This window comes from Equus asinus, chromosome 13, assembly GCF_041296235.1.
Source record: "Equus asinus isolate D_3611 breed Donkey chromosome 13, EquAss-T2T_v2, whole genome shotgun sequence".
NCBI lineage: Eukaryota > Metazoa > Chordata > Mammalia > Perissodactyla > Equidae > Equus > Equus asinus.
Window position 1 is genome coordinate 10,015,354 of NC_091802.1, and position 17,975 is coordinate 10,033,328.

Consider the following 17,975-nt stretch of genomic DNA (forward strand, 5'->3'; position numbering starts at 1 on the left):
AGCCCTTGTGGTCTAGTGGTTAAGATTCAGCGCTCTCACTGTGGCGGTCCAGGTTCGTTTCTCAGTCAGGGAACCACACCACCCATCTGTCAGTTGTCATACTGTGGTGGCTGTGTGTTGCTGTGATGCTGAAAGCTATGCCACTGGGACTTCAACTACCAGCAGGGTCACCCATGGTGGACAGGTTTCAGCGCAGCTTCCAGACTAAGACAGACTGGGAAGAAGGACCTGGCCGCCCACTTCTGAACAATTTTGCCGTGAAAATCGTATGAATAGCAGCAGAGTGATACAGTGCCAGAAGGTAAGAGGATGGCACAGAAAGACTCAGCAGGGTTCTTCTCTGCTGTGCACAGGTCACTAGAGTCAGAATTGACTCGATGGCACTAACTACAACAAATTGAGTAGCGAGGAATTTTTTTAAAGAGAAGTGCTTCATTATAGAGAGTCCTGTCTTCAAGGAAGAGAAACGAGATGAAACAACCAGAAGTCAAACAAAATCAGTACCCGACACAAGACTTGGCATACGGTAGGTACTTAATCATTGTATGTTTAGTTAATCTGAATTAATAATTGCATAAAAATATCATAGTCAGTATCACCAAAACTTCAGCTAATATCCCAAGGCAGCAAAGATTAATTTACAAATATACTGATCAAATTTAGTCGCCCTTTTCTTTATAAGCTGAGTAATGCACATAGTCAGTGCTCAGTAAGTACTTTGAATGTACCTCCCAATTTTTTTTTTAATCAGCTTTTCCATGGCCTTCTTGGTAAATGTTATTTGGATGCTGAACTATTAGAATTTGTAGGACATCTCCTGGGGGTCAATATAACAGAATACCTGAAATTGGGACCATCATGGAGAACCCAGGGTATATGGGAACCACACTAGAAATCTTACTTAAGTGCTAAGTTTTTCTCTGTTATCAGTGTCACATGAAATTAAAGCAGACCTAGAATATAGATTGTCTTAAAAAATATTTTTTTGGGGGGCTGGCCCCGTGGCCGAGTGGTTAAGTTCGCGCACTCCACTGCAGGCGGCCCAGTGTTTCGTTAGTTCAAATCCTGGGCGCGGACATGACACTGCTCATCAGACCACGCTGAGGCAGCGTCCCACATGCCACAACTAGAAGAACCCACAACGAAGAATACACAACTATGTACCAGGGGGCTTTGGGGAGAAAAAGGAAAAAAATTAAATCTTTAAAAAAAAAAATATTTTTTTGGTTTGGTTTAAATTCAAGTTTGACTCCTGGAGAAACGTTGTCCACGGACATCAGAATGGGCTGATGCCTGCTGTGTAAGCCGCCGCTGAGGAGCAGAAAGAGCCCCATAAAACCAGTCACTCTGCAAACCCGAAGGGAGCTGAGGAGCTTTGCGGTCAACAGCAGCCTCTGAAGAGGGAGTGGGACATGGTCATCCGCTGTAGGATCAGAGTACTGTCCTAATAAGGTTCACTCCTCAGGGGCTGGCTTTCATGTCAACCAGTTAGTTTCATGGCCTCTGAATAAATCCTTCCTCATAATTAACCATGAAGCAAATGCTGCATTTCACAAGGTGGGGACAGGAAACAGTACAGATGTAGAGCAGAACAAATTCCTTACTCTGGCTGGAAGAGCAACCAACAGTGTGTGCCCTTCCCGGGTGGGACACCAGAGGTGGGTTGAAAAGGATAGTTCCACCGGGCATATACTTCAACACTGCATTCACAGATTTCTGACCTTTGAACTGGTATACGACATTAAAGAGGATGCTTTTAGACGGGTTTAACCTTCAGACTCCAAACAGGGCCCTGATTGGTGAATCTGTAAATTAATTTCTTCTGTTAGACAGATGCTGGCCTCTGTTCAGACCTTCGGCTTGGCCTCCATTAGCTGGTGAGAGCTGGCCCTACTGGAAGTTATCTCATATGGCTAACAGTGAAACATTTGAAACTTCCTGGCACAGTTCATCCACAGTTATTTCATGAGACCTAAATTAAGAGCAGGTGATAAGAAACATCAAGCAGTAAGTGAACCTGTGCAATTGTGCAAATTACTCTGAGTTTGGTGTTATCAGTAAGGAACACACCAGAACCTCAAATGAGTTTAGCAGATAAGCAGAGCCTTTTCAGTAGGAAGCACAGAATTTTCAAATAACCATATTTAAAAGACTTTCAGCTAAAAGGATGACTGGACTACAAAATAATGAAATGTGTGACGTATGATATTTTTCGAAGACTAAAAACACGTTCCCTCAAATTAGAATCACCATGTTTTCAGCACAAGCAAATGCAGTGGTCTCTGAGTACCAAAAACCCCAACTGCAGACACGTACTTCCCAGCAGTAACGAACATCTCATCCCGGCACCTCGAGAAGATCACCGTGGTGGCATTCCCCACGTTGAGGCCGGCAGCGGGACTGCCGCAGATGGCATCTCTCTTGGCTATGCTCCACACCACCACACTGCCAAACGAGGGGGACAAAGCAGTCAGGGGAAAACAGGCTTTCAAAGTAAGAAACAGCTCTTTTAGTGGTTCTAGAAAGAAAGAAAGAATAGCAAAGCAGGTCACTTGCAAAGGAGCAAAAGAACTACACTGACCCCCAGAAATCTCCTCAGTCACACTGGGTATTCGAAGAAGAATGGGTGACACTTAAAAAGTTTTGAAGGAAAATGATGATGAGGCTAGAAACCAGTGAGCCCATCCATCAAGTCTGACGCTAAAACAAAGGCATTTCCAGACATGCAAGGCATAAAAGTTTACCACCCAGTTATCTCATGTAAAAAATTTCCTTGGGGAAGTATTCCAGCCAAAAAAACAAACAAAAAAAGCAATAAAAGAGGATGACATAAGGTTCTCAAACTTGAACGTGTATCAGAATCACCTGGAGGGCTTGTTAAAACAGAGACTGCTAGGACCGACCCCTGCAGTTTCTGATTCAGGAGGTCTGGGGTGGGCCTGACAATTTGGTTTTCTAAAAAGTCCCAGGTGGTGCTGACGCTGCTGGTCTGGGGACCACACTTTGAGAAGCAGCCCTTCAGATTACATTTCCTTCTTTCTGGGTGCAATCATATAACTTAGTCGTAAATTGAACAGTGCTTGGCTAATAATACCAAAAATGCTGGGGAGGATAACATTAATGCAAAAAAGTTTCATAAAGGTTACATAGGTTACATAAAGGCTACGTAATACTATAAAAAAAATACATGCACACACAAACTGGCCTCCCTTCTGTTCCTCCCGCTCTGTGTTGAAACCAGCTGGTTTGGGTAGAATGGACCCTCCCACAGGTTCAGGGTTGACCCCCTGTCCGAAACCAATTGGCAGAACCCCATCCTCCTCACCACCTGACTATTCATGGATGGGCATATTGCATTTTCCTGGTAAGCAAGATTGGTTTTCTTCTTGTTTAGAAGAGAAACTTTCTTTAGGACGTTTTTCTCAACATCCCCCCAATTTTCTGCAAGCAAATTTTAGATAGCCTAAAGTCAAGCTTGAAATTACAGAGGAAACAAACAGTTTTGCAGATTAACCTTGGTTAAGGGGCCATTTTTTCTCCCCCAAGACCGGGGCTTGGCATCTCTCTGGCAGGGGCTAGGGGTGCAGCGGCCTAATTGCCAAGCTCCCAGAATCTCTGGGGGTGGACCCAAGTGTCAGTAGTTTTAAACTTTCCTCAGGTGATTCCAGTCTGCATCCAAGATTGAGAACAACTGCTTTAAGTTTAGCTAAGAATGTTAATAGATGATTCTGGATACATTACTCATGAAAAGCAGTCAAGTGGGATGGCCCAGGGAAGGTGTGACTACTTATGGGGAGGGAATGACTATTAAAGGAGGAAATCTCATGAAAATTTTGTTGATTTACTGAATATTAAGAGAGCTGTCACTATATAACTACACACAAATGTAAATTTCGTTTGTAATAAACCTGTGAAGCTCAAACAAGAAAATATCTGTAAAACTGCACCAAAGTACTAAATCCTACACAAACCTCAGTGTTCCTATTTTTCTTCTGCAGACTATGTTCCTTTAGCTTTTGCTTAGGAATATGTACTGTGTTGATTGTTCTTCTGAATATAATTCATTTAAATATTTACGTTTCCCCCCAATTTCATTTGAATGTATTCTCTGCCTACTAAACTTGACTGTGAGTTCCTTTTGCCTGTGAGGGCAAAGATCCCTTCTTGGCGAGGCAGGTTACAAATGCCACCTCTGGAGTCACACTGCCAGGGTTTGTCTCCCAGCTCTGCTACTTACTAGCTGGTGACTTTAGTTCCCCGTCTGTCATATGGCCCCGACAGTTCCCACCTCATGGAGATGATGCAAAGTGCTCAGCACACACCTGTCACATAGTAAGTGCTCCAAAAAGATTAGCTGTTGTCTATGTTGATGACGACGATGATACTGATGCAACAAGGATGACGTCATCTTTCCTTTACAGCAGTGGTTCTCAAATTTAGCTGCACATTAGAATCACCTGGGAAGCTTTCACAACTCCTAAGGCCCAGACCAATCAATCAAACTCTCTGAAGGGGGAACCAAGCGTCGGTAATTTTCTAAAGCTCCACAGTTGATTTCAATGTCCAGCCAGGATTGAGAACAACTGACCTATGGTATTTTCCTCATAGGCTTTTCACACAACACACACTCCAATATAGACAGGCCAAAGAGAATGTGTCGGGGGAGAGGGTACTTGACACGTCTGGGAATATGCCTCGTGGAAAATAAGTAAATATGTTTAGTTCATTACCTTCCATCATCTGGGCCTCCCAGTGATACCAAGTACAAATCATTTGGCGAAAAGGCCAGAGCTTCGATTTTGCCCTTGTGAAGTGACAGCCGCGCAATCAGTTCCCTTTTCTTATAATCCCACAAAATGATATCTGCCTGGGGGCAAGAATACACTGTCAGATCAGAGACGGGCTTTAAAAGAATCTGAGGAGATAGCTAGTGCTCTCCGTGAAAAATAATCAGTAATGTCACTTTTCTAGAAATTAGATCAAGTCTTACAAACGCGATAGCAACAAAATGGAAACAGTTTCAAGCAGGGACTTTTGTTCCTAAGCAGTTATCAGTCACAAGCTGCAACACCTGGTGTAAAAACACCAGACTAGACCCCTTCGCTCTCCGCCTGATAGAATGACAATGAGTCAGAGAAGCGAAGAGGAAGAAGAGGAAAGCAAAGAACGTGAGGCAGCACAGGGCTAACCTGAGGTCGGCAGTTTTTCTAGGGAGGTACCTCGAAATCAGTTCACAAGGAGTTATTTTCAGTTTCCTCACCTTGAAGCCCATGAATGTGACTTGTCCAGAGGCAATGTAAATTCCGCTCTTGGAGATGGTCAAGCAGGAAACATTGTTGCCGTGACCATGCAGGAAATTCTGTTCATGAGTGTTTATTGCCTGAATGAGGATTGTGCAACCCAGAGGGTAAACCACATGTTCCTGGTCAGGATGGCATTTCAGACCAGAGGGCACATGTCCTAAAAGAGGAAGGTTAAAAATAGTAATCACGTGCAGAAGTGGCTGGTAACTTTTAAAAATTGAATATAAAAGGGAACACTCTTGAAATAAGCCTTAGTTCAATTAAAATGTGTGTGTGTGGGGGTGGGGGGGTCATAGGTAACTTTATTTTACTAACAAGGAGGTCACTCCAGTATATCCCTTCTCAAATTTGAATGTGCATAATAATCCCCCCAGTTAAAAGCAGATTCTGATTTTAGTCTGGAGTAGGGCCGAGATTCTGCATTTTTGACAAGCTCCCAAGTGATGCTGATGCTGGCCCGGAACCTCACTGTGGACGGCAAGGCCCTAGGGCCAATTCTTGTCATCATAAGAAGCACAAGCTCACGCAGCACAAGCAGCCCGTCTGGGTGGGTGTGCATGGACATAGGGAGAACGTGAATTCACTGCCTTGGGCAGAAGTTTGGCAAAGATAAAAATTTGGTTTCAGTTCTAAGTCTCCACCAGGTGCTCTGAAGCAGCCCAGGACCTCTCACAGTGAGACCCCATCCTCCAGATATTTGCCAAGAACTCTCTCAACAATTGCAAACCTTTGTAATACATTCTAATATGAAATAGTCAGAAGTCCTCCCTTATTACTCATCTTTGGTCAGAAGTTTTTTGGTTATTCTTCATATTTATTTTACAATGTAAACTTTACAGTCAGTGTGAGTAGTTAAAAAATCATGTTTGTATTTTTAGTGAATTAGCATTAAATGTATAGACTAAGGAAAAATAATTTTTATAATGGATTATATCTCCTTTCTAAGAACAGGATGTGTTTCTCCATGAAGTCTCCTTTTATGTTCCCCAGTAACATTTTCAATTTTTCTTTATAAACATCTCACGTATTTCTTATTACATTTATTCTTGGGTATTTTAAAATCTTTTTTATTTCTATCTCCTTCCCCATCAGAAGTGACAAATAAAAATGGCAAGCAATAGGATATATTGGAGAATATGAGGAAGCCATTTGGTGTAAACCTAATTCGGGCCTGACCGAGGCCGTTGAGCATGCATTGTATGTTTGATTTAGACATTCCCTATAGCAAGAACAAAGGCCCTTGAAATAAAGGTGCAACTTCCCTCCCCCTCCCAACGTTGGCATTCCCTTAAGGATTAAGCATCTTTCCTTAGGCTAGGAACTGATTGCTGAGCTCACCTGTGACCGCCCAGCTCGAGACAATAGACTTGCCTCCTGCTACACCCACTGAGATAGCAGACCACTACCTGCTGTGTCCATCAAGCTGTGCCGACAGGGCAATCTTGTGACTATTGTGGGGGGGACATTTCAATCATATGTGAAACGTCCTGTATGGGGGTATATAACCACTCTGTATACCTCACTTCCTTGGTGCCCTTTCTTCCTTCGGGAAGAAAGGACCCGGGCCATGGTCCTCAGATTTTAGCTCACAATAAACTGACCCAAATTTTCATTTATAGATTGGTTATGGATTATTTTCATCGACAGAAGAGTCATAACTATTTATTAATACAGTCTTCTGGTCTTTTACTGAATTCATCTTTTATATTTAACTCCCTCTGGAATTTATTTTGGTGTATAATGGGATTCCAGTAGCTAAATAGATTTTTTCTCAAATGGCCGAATGTATTTATTGAATAAATTATTTCTTTCACTCTGTGATCGTTCCTCTTTTATGCAGTAAGTTCTTATAATACCAAGGTTTGTGAGATCTGGGAATCATCTATCACTACTAAAATATATATTTATTTTCCCTAATTGCAAGCTCCTTTAAACAAGCATGTGGATATCCATGTGGAAAAGTAAAATTAGATCTCTACTTCACACCATCCACAAACAACACTTTCCAGGTAGATCAAGGACCTAAATGTGAAAAACAAGACAACGTATACACAAGTTATAGGGAATGACTTCTGAAACATGACACAAAAGGAGCAAATCCTAATAGAAAAGGCCAGTATATGTAAAGAGTCATGTTAAATATTGAAAACTTCTAATGACAAAAGACAAAATGAAAAATCAAAAGCAGAAGATATTTGCAATGTACCTAACAGGCAAAGGATTATATCCAGAATATACAAAGAACTACTACCAAGTAATAAGAAAAACACAAAGTACCCAAGAGAAAAATGAGCAAAGGAGATGACCAGACAGTTCATGGTGGAGTCAGCAAATATTTTCCATAAAGGGCCAGACAGTAAATATTTTAGGCTTTGTGGACTACAACTACTCAAGTCTGCTATTGTAGTGTAAAAGCAGCCATAGACAACACGTAAACAAATGCACATGACTGGGTTCCAATAAAACTTTATTTACTAAAACAGGCAGAGGGCCAGATTTGGCCCACAGACTATGGTGTGCAAACTCCTGATCTATTTTGTTATTGTTGCTGGTTTTAGTTTAAGAACTCTTTGTATAATGGTAAAATCATAGGCTTATCCTCTTCAGTCAATTGAAGAACTGTGACTATTCTGTCAATACCAAACTCTCAATAACTATAGCTTTATAAAATGTTTTCATAAGCAACACGACTATATTTGGTTTGCTTAAATAACAAGCCCCTGTCAAAATACAATACCTAGAAGAGTCAAGTACAGTTACATGTTCACACCCTCAAGTTAAAATTCATAAACTCTAATGTAACTCTACAGTGGCTCTAGTGCTGCCATGGTAAAAGGGGCTTTGTGGTTGCTTCTAATTTGTTTCTGTGTGAAAGCTAAACTCAATCACCTGGCATTTCATGTCTTCATAATCTAACTCTGGGCTCTCTTTCCTATGCGATCTGGCCAGTCTTTGACACTGAAGCCGAACCGGACTTTTTACCATTCCCCAACCAGGCCCACACTCTCCACCTTCCTCCTTTGCTCACCCCGTTCCTGCTATCCGGAATATTCTGCCTCTCAGTCTTTACCCACTGACTTCTACCCAACTTTACAGACTAATTGAGTTAACCCTTCCTTGACCTCACTCAAGCCTAGAACAGAATCTTTCTCCCAAACTTTCATAAGGCTTTGCTTATTTATTTTTTTATGAGAGGTAGTATAGACTTTTTAAGTTAAGTAAATGGTTTTCATTGAAGACAAAAATACAGAAAACTCAGTAACTTTTACCAAGTAAACACACCCATTTAACTATAGCCCAAATCAAGAGGTAGATTATTACCAGCCCCCAGAAGTTTCTCATGTGCCTTCTCCCGGTCCACGTCTCCCCAAAGGTAATCACTGTTTTGACTTCTATTCCTGTAAATTAATTTCCCTCATTTGAGAACGTTATACGAATGGAATTATACAGTATGAATTCTTTTGCGTCTGGCTTTTTCATTCAACATTACGTGTGTGAGATCTGTCCACACTGTCGTGCATAGCTGTAGTTCACTCTTTTTCATTGCTGCAGAGTAGCCTACTGTATGAACAGACCACAATTTATCTGTCCTTTCTACTTTTCTTTTAAAAGATTTTATTTTTTTCCTTTTTCTCCCCAAAGCCCCCCAGTACGTAGTTGTATATTCTTCATTGTGGGTCCTTCTAGTTGTGGCATGTGGGACGCTGCCTCAGTGTGGTTTGATGAGCAGTGCCATGTCCGCGCCCAGGATTCGAACTAACAAAACACCGGGCCGCCTGCAGCGGAGCACGCGAACTTAACCACTCGGTCACGGGGCCAGCCCCGTCCTTTCTACTTTTGATGGACATTTTGGTTGTAGTTTTCAGCTATTTGAAATAATGCTATATAAATATTCCTATATGTGTTTTTTTGGCACACATTTCTCTTGTGTATAAGGCAGCATTTGGAGGATACATCAGAAGTCTTTAAGATGTACTCAGAACTTATCCTAAAGAAAAAACGTTAAAGAGTTGCAAGATTTAGCTATGCAGATGTTCTCCGTAGCATTTAAAAGTAAATGCAAAAAAATGGAAATTATCCTAAGTTCTTAATCATAGGGCATTGTTTAAATAAATTATGGCATATCCATGCAACAGAGCATTATATTAAAATATATTAAAAATTATGATACAGAGTATATTTACTGCTAAGGAGAGATTTACATGGCATACTGTTAAGTGGAAAAAAACCTGCGATTATAAGATAATATATACAGCATATGTTCATTTTTATTACAAAAAAAAAGTTTATATGTAAGTGTAAATTTGAAAGGCTCACACCAAAAGTTTAACAGTGATATCTTTGGGAAATGTAATGATGGCTGATTTTTCTTTTGGTTTCACTGTATTTTTTCAATTTTCTAAACTCTTCTTCTTAAGTATGGCATAGCATACTACTTGGCATATAGTGGTTCTAAATAAATGTATATTTGATTATATAAAAGAATATAAATGGTCACAAAACCAAGGTAAAAACAATTCAATTTGGGCCATTCTAAAAGGCCAAGATAACAAGTGATTGCCACGGAAGACATCAGGATAGAATTGACCATATGGTTACTCTTCGAGCTCTGCCAAACAGCATGAATTCAGGTGCAGAGCTCTGTTGTGAGGCCCTACACAGGTCCCCAGAGTGACCCTTTGCACTCACTGCACCCAGGTCCTTTACCAATGATCTTGTAACCAGCTCGAAAGGTGGCTGATCTCTCAGATGTACTAAGTGCCCACTTGCTATCAGAGACTAAGTAAAATGAAGAGTCAAGACCAAGTCCTAGAAGGTGCCTAAAACTTGTCATTGATGGTTCTGCATCGACGTTATTACAATTTTAAAGCTTTCAGGCATCACAACGCACTTTTTAAAAAGTTTGCCTTTTCTAAAATGTAACTCATTGCTTGTTTTCATCCTTCACAAAAAACCAAACAGCATTTTCCTCCTAAATGTTGAAAACCATAGGCAGGCATAAACAGGATTTGAGCAGACCGGCGAGGCCTCCTCTGACCAAAGCATCTCTCTCCTCCAGCTCCCCCTGGCGTCCTCTTCGCCTTCCATCGTGGTCTGAAATCCTCCCCATTAGAATCCTTTCTTCGGGTTAGAGGACAGGCTCACCCTCTAAAGCGGCCCCCGCCCCGAGCCCTTTCTCGTTAGTACATCAGCTGGGATTTTAGAAGTTAGTTGGTCCGAGGGGCCGACACGGAATCCGTAATCTCGTGGTTACGGAGGCGCGGGCAGCTCTGCGGGCTGCGTGGGGCTTAGAGCCAGGGAGGGCTGAGCCAGGGGGAGAAAGTCAACTACCCTTATTGATTCTTCAGGCCTGGCGAAGAGGAATTTGGTTCCTTTTACTGATGGCAAAAACCAGGCCACTTCTTGATGCTTGGAGCAGGGAAGTGACTCTCTAAGGCCTCTGGACAGGAGGGGCTGTCTGGGCCCCTAGTGATTGGGCCCCGGCCAGGGCTCATGCCAAGGTATCGCACTGCTTTCCAAGTGCCAGCCGGTGTCTCACTGTGCCTGTTAGCACTACACGTCCCCGGGGTTCCGAAACCACCCAGCGCATACATGCTCGAGGCCTCACCATTGAAGCCGATCACGGCCTCCAGCTCCAGTTCGGCCACCTCGGCCTTCGGCGAAATTTGGCTCTCCATCACCGGGAGGCTCCGCTCACTTTCCTCCGTCTCGGGCAGTGCAGCGTCTTTTGGTCGTTATGGTAACGGACATGCGCATGCGCGCCAGGTCCACGCCCCAGCTGAAACAGCATGCGGCAGAGTTCTTTTACCCTCTTGAAAACGAAGAGAGGGCTTTTTCCTTTCTATTTCTCTGGAAACTTAGGGGACACTGAAGGCACAGAACTAATTCCCTCCTCCCCCATGTAAAGAGACTGTGACCTTTTTCGTAGCTATATAATCAAGCACCTAATGGCATCTGAAATTAACCAAACATAGAGGATTACCTCTGGTGAGAAGGCTGCTATAAAACAATATATAACTGATACTTCTTTGGGTCCCTTATTCGAAACAGGGTAAAAAAATTTTTTAAAGCTTTATGGAGATATAATTTACATATCAAAATTCACTTAGAGTGAGTTTTAATAAATTTATACATTTGTGCAACTATGACCACAATTCAGTTTTTTGTTTATTTTTGTGGTTTTAAGCAGGATAAAATTTTAAATAACTGCTAGAGGTCGTAAGGTTCTCCCACCTTTCTGGGGAAATGCTTAGATTTTGTTCAACAACAATTTTATTTTAACTGTGCCCAGATGTTCGCGTCTCTTAGCGGGAGCAGAATGCTCCAAGCTACTGTTCCCTGGGGGAGCGCTTTCCTTTATTGTAGCTTTGAGGCCCTGGTGTAGGTTCACTTTGCACACTCTAGGTTTCGGTTGCGCAAGGCTGGAACCGCGGCGTATGAGCCGCGCGAGCCGCCGTAGTCAGCTGCTGCGAGCAGGAAGTGTCCGAGGAGCGGGTGGAGACTGCAGGATGGCCCCGGACCCCTGGTGAGCCCCGGCTAAGGGCGGGCGCGCGCGGAGGGTCCGTGGCGGGAGGCCAGGTTTCCGGGGAGTGGGCGATCGCTAGGCTTTGGGGCTGGAGGTCTTTCGGAATGAGGGGAGGGGCAGCGAGGACCCTTCCCCTGCTGAGGGGGACTCTGCCGCATTCTGCCACCCTCGGTCCTTGCAGGGGTGACCCGGGAAGGAGACCAGGTGGACCTCTGGAGAGCTGAGGACTAGTGTCGAATCTCTGAACATTCCTGTAGCCCTGCTTGGCTGCATCTTGCCGCAGGGATTTCCCGCCCATCCTGGTTGTGGAGCTGGCGGTGCAGGCTTCCCTGGACTCCTGTGAAAGTGAAGCAGAAGTCACCTTTTTGTGGGGTGCCGGTCCATCTGGTGAGCCCCCTCCTTCACAGATGGAGAAACCGAGGTTCAGAATCCATCGTCACCAGCCAGTTAGTAACCAGTTGGCGCCAGGACTCAGATCTTGGGGGCCTTTAAAAAACTTGTAGGAATGTGGGACAGAAAGGATGCATCTGTTTATAAGGCATTTTGCCCTTGTCTGAGTCAATATCTTGAAGACTGGTTCTGTGGCAGCAACTTTTGCAGCAAAACAATAGCTGATAAACGTCCTTTATTCATCAGTTAAGTCCCAAGGACTGAAGGATGAAAGACACTAGGGACAGATAGCCAAAGCATTTTGGACTCGAGCTTTGTTTAATAATTAAAGACATATTATAGCTCTGTAAAGTTCTTGTTGTGGTATATGTCTCACGCTGGTACTTCTAATATAGTTTATAATTGTTTAAGTTGCAGTCTGGATAGTAGGAGAATGGATTGCAAGATCCGAGTTAGCATTGCCTGGGGTTTGGGTTATCTGGGCTCATGGCTTAATTGACTTAGCACTAATTTTTTTCGTCCTAATTTTAAGATCCCAATAGAAAACTTAGAAAATACTGAATATTTGTAGAGGAAAAAAAAAAATTTAACTATCATCTGGAATAATAGCCATTATTGATTTTTTAAATGAATTTATTACCTTATATATATGTGTACATATCTATATCAACACACATATATGTTTTACAAAACAGGGAGTGTTTCTCCATATCAGTAAATATTCACTGGAAACACAATTTTTTATAGTGCATCATATGAGTGACCATAATTTATTTAGCTATTCCCCTCTTTGTACCTTTTTTTAATATTAGGGGTTTGTTTCTGTTTTTTAACAATGCAGAGACTGCCCCTTTGTTTCGTGTCTTATTTCCTTGGCTCTCTTCTTAGAAGTGGAACTATTGGGTCCAAGGGTATGAACATTTTTAAGGCCCTCAATACATATTGCTAAGTTGCCCTCCACCTCCTGGAAACTAACTCTCTCACTTTACAGGTAGGGTAGGAAATAAAGCTCAGAAATAACGTAGAGGCCCCAGGTTATCCATTTAGATTGGTGGAAGCTATCACTGGACCCCAGCCTTCTTCCACAGTGAATGTTGAAAAAGCACTTATAATTTTTCCTGTTACTCTCAAGTAATTTGACTTAGTGGCTTTCTTATTTGTTGAAAGTGAAACAGTGGGGGAACTCTGCTGTGCTAGCATCAGCTTCCTTGCAAAGTGGGTTGCTGATCAGGAGGGTAGAAAGGAGAATAGAAAGGGTAGAAAGGACTATAAAAACAGACTTGACTACAGCTTTGCCTTCATGTTTTTGAAAATCATAGGTCACTGATGCTTTCCTCCTGTGTAGCGTTCTAATGTTGAGAAGTGGAATATAGCAGTTACTATTTTAATTAGCACTCATCACGCCTCAGGTAAACCTCATTGGCTATGATACTGCCACTGTGCAAAGCTGGAGCAGTTACTATTTTAATGACATATCAAAGCAAGGGGTGAGCTCGCTATTTAATGGAAGTAGTGAGTGACCACTGTCTCCGAACTGGTTCTTTGCTAAAGTTAGTGAGCTTTACTGCCAAGGCAACTTACTTGTTGATTATATACCATTTCTGGAAAAATGACATTCTGGTTTGACTTTTTTTTGGTTTATTTACTTACAAAATTTTTCTTATGGGAGGTAAAAAATATACAAAATGGAATAGTATAATGAGCCGCTTTATACTCATCACCCAGTTTCCATAATTATCAATATTCTGCCATTCTTATTTCATCTCTGTCCTCCATACCTTTTTTCCCCGAGTGTATTTTATAGTAAATCTTACACATATGTCAATTTCACTGTATAGTCAGTTTTTTGTGATAGAACACAGGCCCAGTTGTTAATCTGTAAACTTCTTTTATTCTCCCCTTTCTACTTCCTCAGCCTCTCTCATGGCATCACCATCCTCTTAGTCACTTAGGCCTGAAAACTCGAACCATCCATTTTTTCTTCACTTCTTATATCAGATTATTCGCTAATGTCCACTGATTTTTTTCTTTTAAATCTCTGTGTTCCACCACACGCCCGGCTGGGTGAGCAGGTGGGATAGGTTGCTGAGAGACCAAGGAAAAGACCCGGAGACAGCGAACGAGACATGTGGGTTTATTGGGAGTTACTTACAGGGAAGGTCCAGTGGCGGCCGGCTGGACAGCAACGTGCACCCACTACTGCCTGCTGAGAGAATCTTGCTTAAGTAGGCAGAGGAACAAAGGCTGCGTGCTTGCCAAGGGGGATCGTCCCTGTATGACCTGTATTCCAAGGACCAGCCCCCCCCCACCTCCCTCCCCCTGCCCCACCTCTTCGAGGGCCTCTGCATTCCCTCAGACCGCAAGGGTTTTGGTGCTGACTCTCCTACGAGAAAGCAGCTGGGTTGGCCAAGCCCAGGACTGTTGTCATTGTGACTGCTGGCGCATAGCCCAGACAGGAGCCTCAAGGACACATGGTTTTTAAAGGGGCACACAGGCTAATGCCACTACACTCTGACATCTTTTTTGTGCTCTCTATTTCTGCCATAGTCCAATCCTTTATAGCCTTATGCCTTGCAGATAGTAAATACTGCTGACTGTTACGGAATTGAAGAGCTGGAGAAGTCTTCTCCTGGTCTCTCGCCACTCTTCTCTCCTTACCGACTATGTCGATGGAGTTCAGGTTAATTTTCCTAAACTAGGACTTGAGGCACTGTGTGCTGGACACCTTGATGAGGTTGCCCATTACCACTAGGGAAATGGCTCCCCAACTTTGCTACAGATTGGAATCACCTGGGGAGCTTTCCCAGCTTCTCCTGTCCAGGTCAAACCTCATACCAATTTAATCAGAATTCTTGGGGATGGAAGCCCGGAATTGTGTGTGTGTTTGTTTTTTAAAGATTCCCTCATTATTTCAGAATGTAGCAAAGTTGCAGAACCACTTTTTTAGGGCTAAAGTGAGAACATGAGGATTGGTTCCATGACACTTGGGATTTGCCCTTCAGCATTTCAGCTCTTCAAGGCCCCCCTTTTTGTGTTCGAGTATCCGCCACAGCTCTCCAATTCTCTTGTAAGTCTCGTCTTCTTAGGCTGGTGGTCAAGGCTCTGTAGAAACCAGCTTCTACTCATCTCTGCCGTTTTGTGCTTTACCCTCCTACCACCACTGAGGGCCACCGCTCAGCTGAACGTGCCAGGCACATTTTATTCCTTCCATCTTTGCTTGCTCCTTGTGCTGGCACATTTGCCACGTCCGGAATGTGCTCCTCCCTTGTCTTGCAATGGGAGGCCTGCATTACCCTGGTGGCTCAGCCCAAGATGTAACCTCTTGGTCCAGCCCTGTCAGGTCTGAGTGCCTTGGCCAACAGTAATTTATCTCACTTCCAAACTCTGGAAATACCATATGTACCCCACATTTGGCAGGAGGTGTATCGTATTTCTTATTGATTTTCATATGCACGGTCTAGAAGCACAGAGCCAGACCTAAACTCCTCTTTTCACAGATGACAATATGGAGGAGAAAAAGGGGCAGTGTGGTAAAGCTGGGACCATGACCCAATTTTCCTTGTCAGCCTCCTTACTATTTTCTTATTATGTGTTGTCTTGTGTCACCTCTTTTTCCATATACATGAATATCTGTATTCATATATATACATAGATATGAATGATGCTACTTTAGAGTATAGTGGCAAGTGGTTGAAGATCCAAGTCATAGGATTCTTATGAAGTTTAAAATGTAAAGCTCTTAATATAGGACCCGGCCCAGCCCAGGTACTCAGTTATTAGCCATTGCTATTCTTACTATAGTAAGATTCCTAAGGGAAGTGGTTGGGATTGTTTTTTCCTTCATTCAAAAAGATATTTTCAGGTTCCCTCGGTGTGCAAGTGATATGTGGGAGTTTGAAGATTTTAAGAAATGGATTATTTATTTTTTCAAGCAAAAATTGGGACCTGAGATCAAATAGCAGTTTTCAATATTTTGTACCCGTACAGTCCTGGAAAATATGTTGGTTGTCTAGCACAGCATAGCCCCTGCTCTTTAGACCGTCTCTGGTAGGAGAGGTGAAATGTGTATGCACACTGAAGTATTTTCTGTAAAACAAATAGAAAGTAAAAAAGCTCTAACAGAAGTTAAAAATAAGGGACTATTGGAAATTCACTGTGAATGCTTCAAAGCCCCCCCACAGTTAGATAACAAATACAAGCTCAGTAAATGTTTTGAGAGAATTCTGGTCAGCTTAGATGTCAGGTGGCTGCCTGTCCTTTGTCCCCGCAGCATTTTGCTGTAGGATAAACAGTACTGGCTGTTCCTGTGCTGTCAGTCCTTCCCCAGCTGTCTGCAGGGCTAGCTTCCACACCTTGCCTGTCACTCTCTTGATCTTGCTTTATTTTTCTCCTTTGCACATATCAACACCTGACATATTTTGTCTTTGTCTGTTACATGCCTTTTCCCTTCACTTAAACTCCTTGAACGCCGGGACGTTGTCCATTTTGTTTGCTCCTGTGTTCTCCAGTGCCTGGAACAGTGCTCAGTACAGAGGAGGCCCTGCGTAAATGTTTGTTGAATGTTTTATGAATGAACAAATACAAACGCTTTGTCATCAGCAGAACAGCAAAATGGTTAGGAGCCAGACAACCTTGTTTGCAGCTGGCGGTACCACTGGGGCAAGTTGCTCGACCTCTCTGTGCCTCATTTTCTCAAGATGGAGGTGGTAATGGTACCCACCTCCTAGCGTTTCTGTGTGGATTAAGTGAGTTATTGCAAATGAAGCATTCAGAATAGAGCCTGGCTCGTAGTAAGTACTGTTCAACACCTGTTGCCATTACTGTTACTATTCTCCCTTCCTGTTTGAATTTGTGACTAGAATTAAAAACTCGCACTTAGATAATGTAGAAATTTCTTTCGAAGAACCTTATTTTTCTCCCTTTCTGACTGTGGTACAGGTTCTCCACCTACGATTCTACTTGCCAAATTGCACAAGAGATTGCTGAGAAAATTCAACAGAGAAATCAGTATGAAAGAAATGGTGAAAACACAACGAAGGTAAGACCAGGAGAGAATTAGGACATAAAATGATTTGTCTGAGCTTTGAGCTCTGAAAACCTTCCTATTTCTGAGGCTGTGTGTGTATATGTGTGTATATGTATGATGGCCTCTATGCTTACGTATGTTGAATTGACGTTACAACCAACCAGTTAATAGTTACTTAATCACTGAAACCAAATGAAGCATGACATCTATTTAATTTCTCCTGTTTTACCTTGAAAGTTCCTCTCAATTTTATAGTCTAGTTCAAAAGTTGGTACACTTTCCCCCCAGAGAGTAAATGTTTTAGGCTCTGCAGAAGAGGCAGTGTGCTCACTATGAGTATCTATTCTTGCCAAAAGGATAATAGTCTTTTTCACATGTTACATTTAAAAGTGTAAAAATCATCCTTAGCTTGTGGGCTATACAAAAACAGTGGTGGGATTTGTTCAGGAAATATATTTTTTAGAAAATCGTGAGTTCCTATCAGTACCTTCGATTGAAATCCACCGCCACGGGATGCGTTCTAACCTTCCCCATTCCAAATGAGTGTTTTCCTTCTCCCAGGGTGAGAACCGTGGTTTCCAAGAGCATCAACATATTTTTGCTCATTTGGTCTATCTTAGCGTTTACAGAAATAGTTTCAGAATTACTGCACAAGTACCACTACAAACACTAAGTAAAGTTTGAGATTTGTGTCTTTTTTTTTAACTTAGAATCCCCCACTAAGACTACT

The 17,975-nt window shown here is 42.5% G+C and overlaps 2 protein-coding genes and 1 pseudogene across 2 annotated transcripts in view; 1 reads left to right on the forward strand and 2 right to left on the reverse strand.

The window, feature by feature from the left end:
* CFAP52 (cilia and flagella associated protein 52) overlaps positions 1–11,049 on the reverse strand; it is a 40,831-nt gene extending 29,782 nt beyond the window's left edge. Inside the window, exons 1-4 of the mRNA XM_014864137.3 lie at positions 10,912–11,049; positions 5,261–5,460; positions 4,731–4,867; positions 2,317–2,445 (exon numbers count right to left, since the gene is read on the reverse strand). Of these exons, the coding sequence (XP_014719623.1) occupies positions 2,317–2,445; positions 4,731–4,867; positions 5,261–5,460; positions 10,912–10,981 (536 nt within the window). The 5' untranslated portion in view covers positions 10,982–11,049. The remainder of the gene's footprint in view (positions 1–2,316; positions 2,446–4,730; positions 4,868–5,260; positions 5,461–10,911) is intronic.
* Positions 11,050–11,704: 655 nt separating this feature from the next.
* The window catches only part of STX8 (syntaxin 8), a 242,006-nt gene continuing 235,735 nt past the window's right edge, over positions 11,705–17,975 (forward strand). The window contains exons 1-2 of the mRNA XM_014864136.3: positions 11,705–11,829; positions 17,158–17,257. Of these exons, the coding sequence (XP_014719622.2) occupies positions 11,741–11,829; positions 17,158–17,257 (189 nt within the window). The 5' untranslated portion in view covers positions 11,705–11,740. The remainder of the gene's footprint in view (positions 11,830–17,157; positions 17,258–17,975) is intronic.
* LOC123276539 (U4 spliceosomal RNA) lies at positions 13,600–13,668 on the reverse strand (annotated as a pseudogene).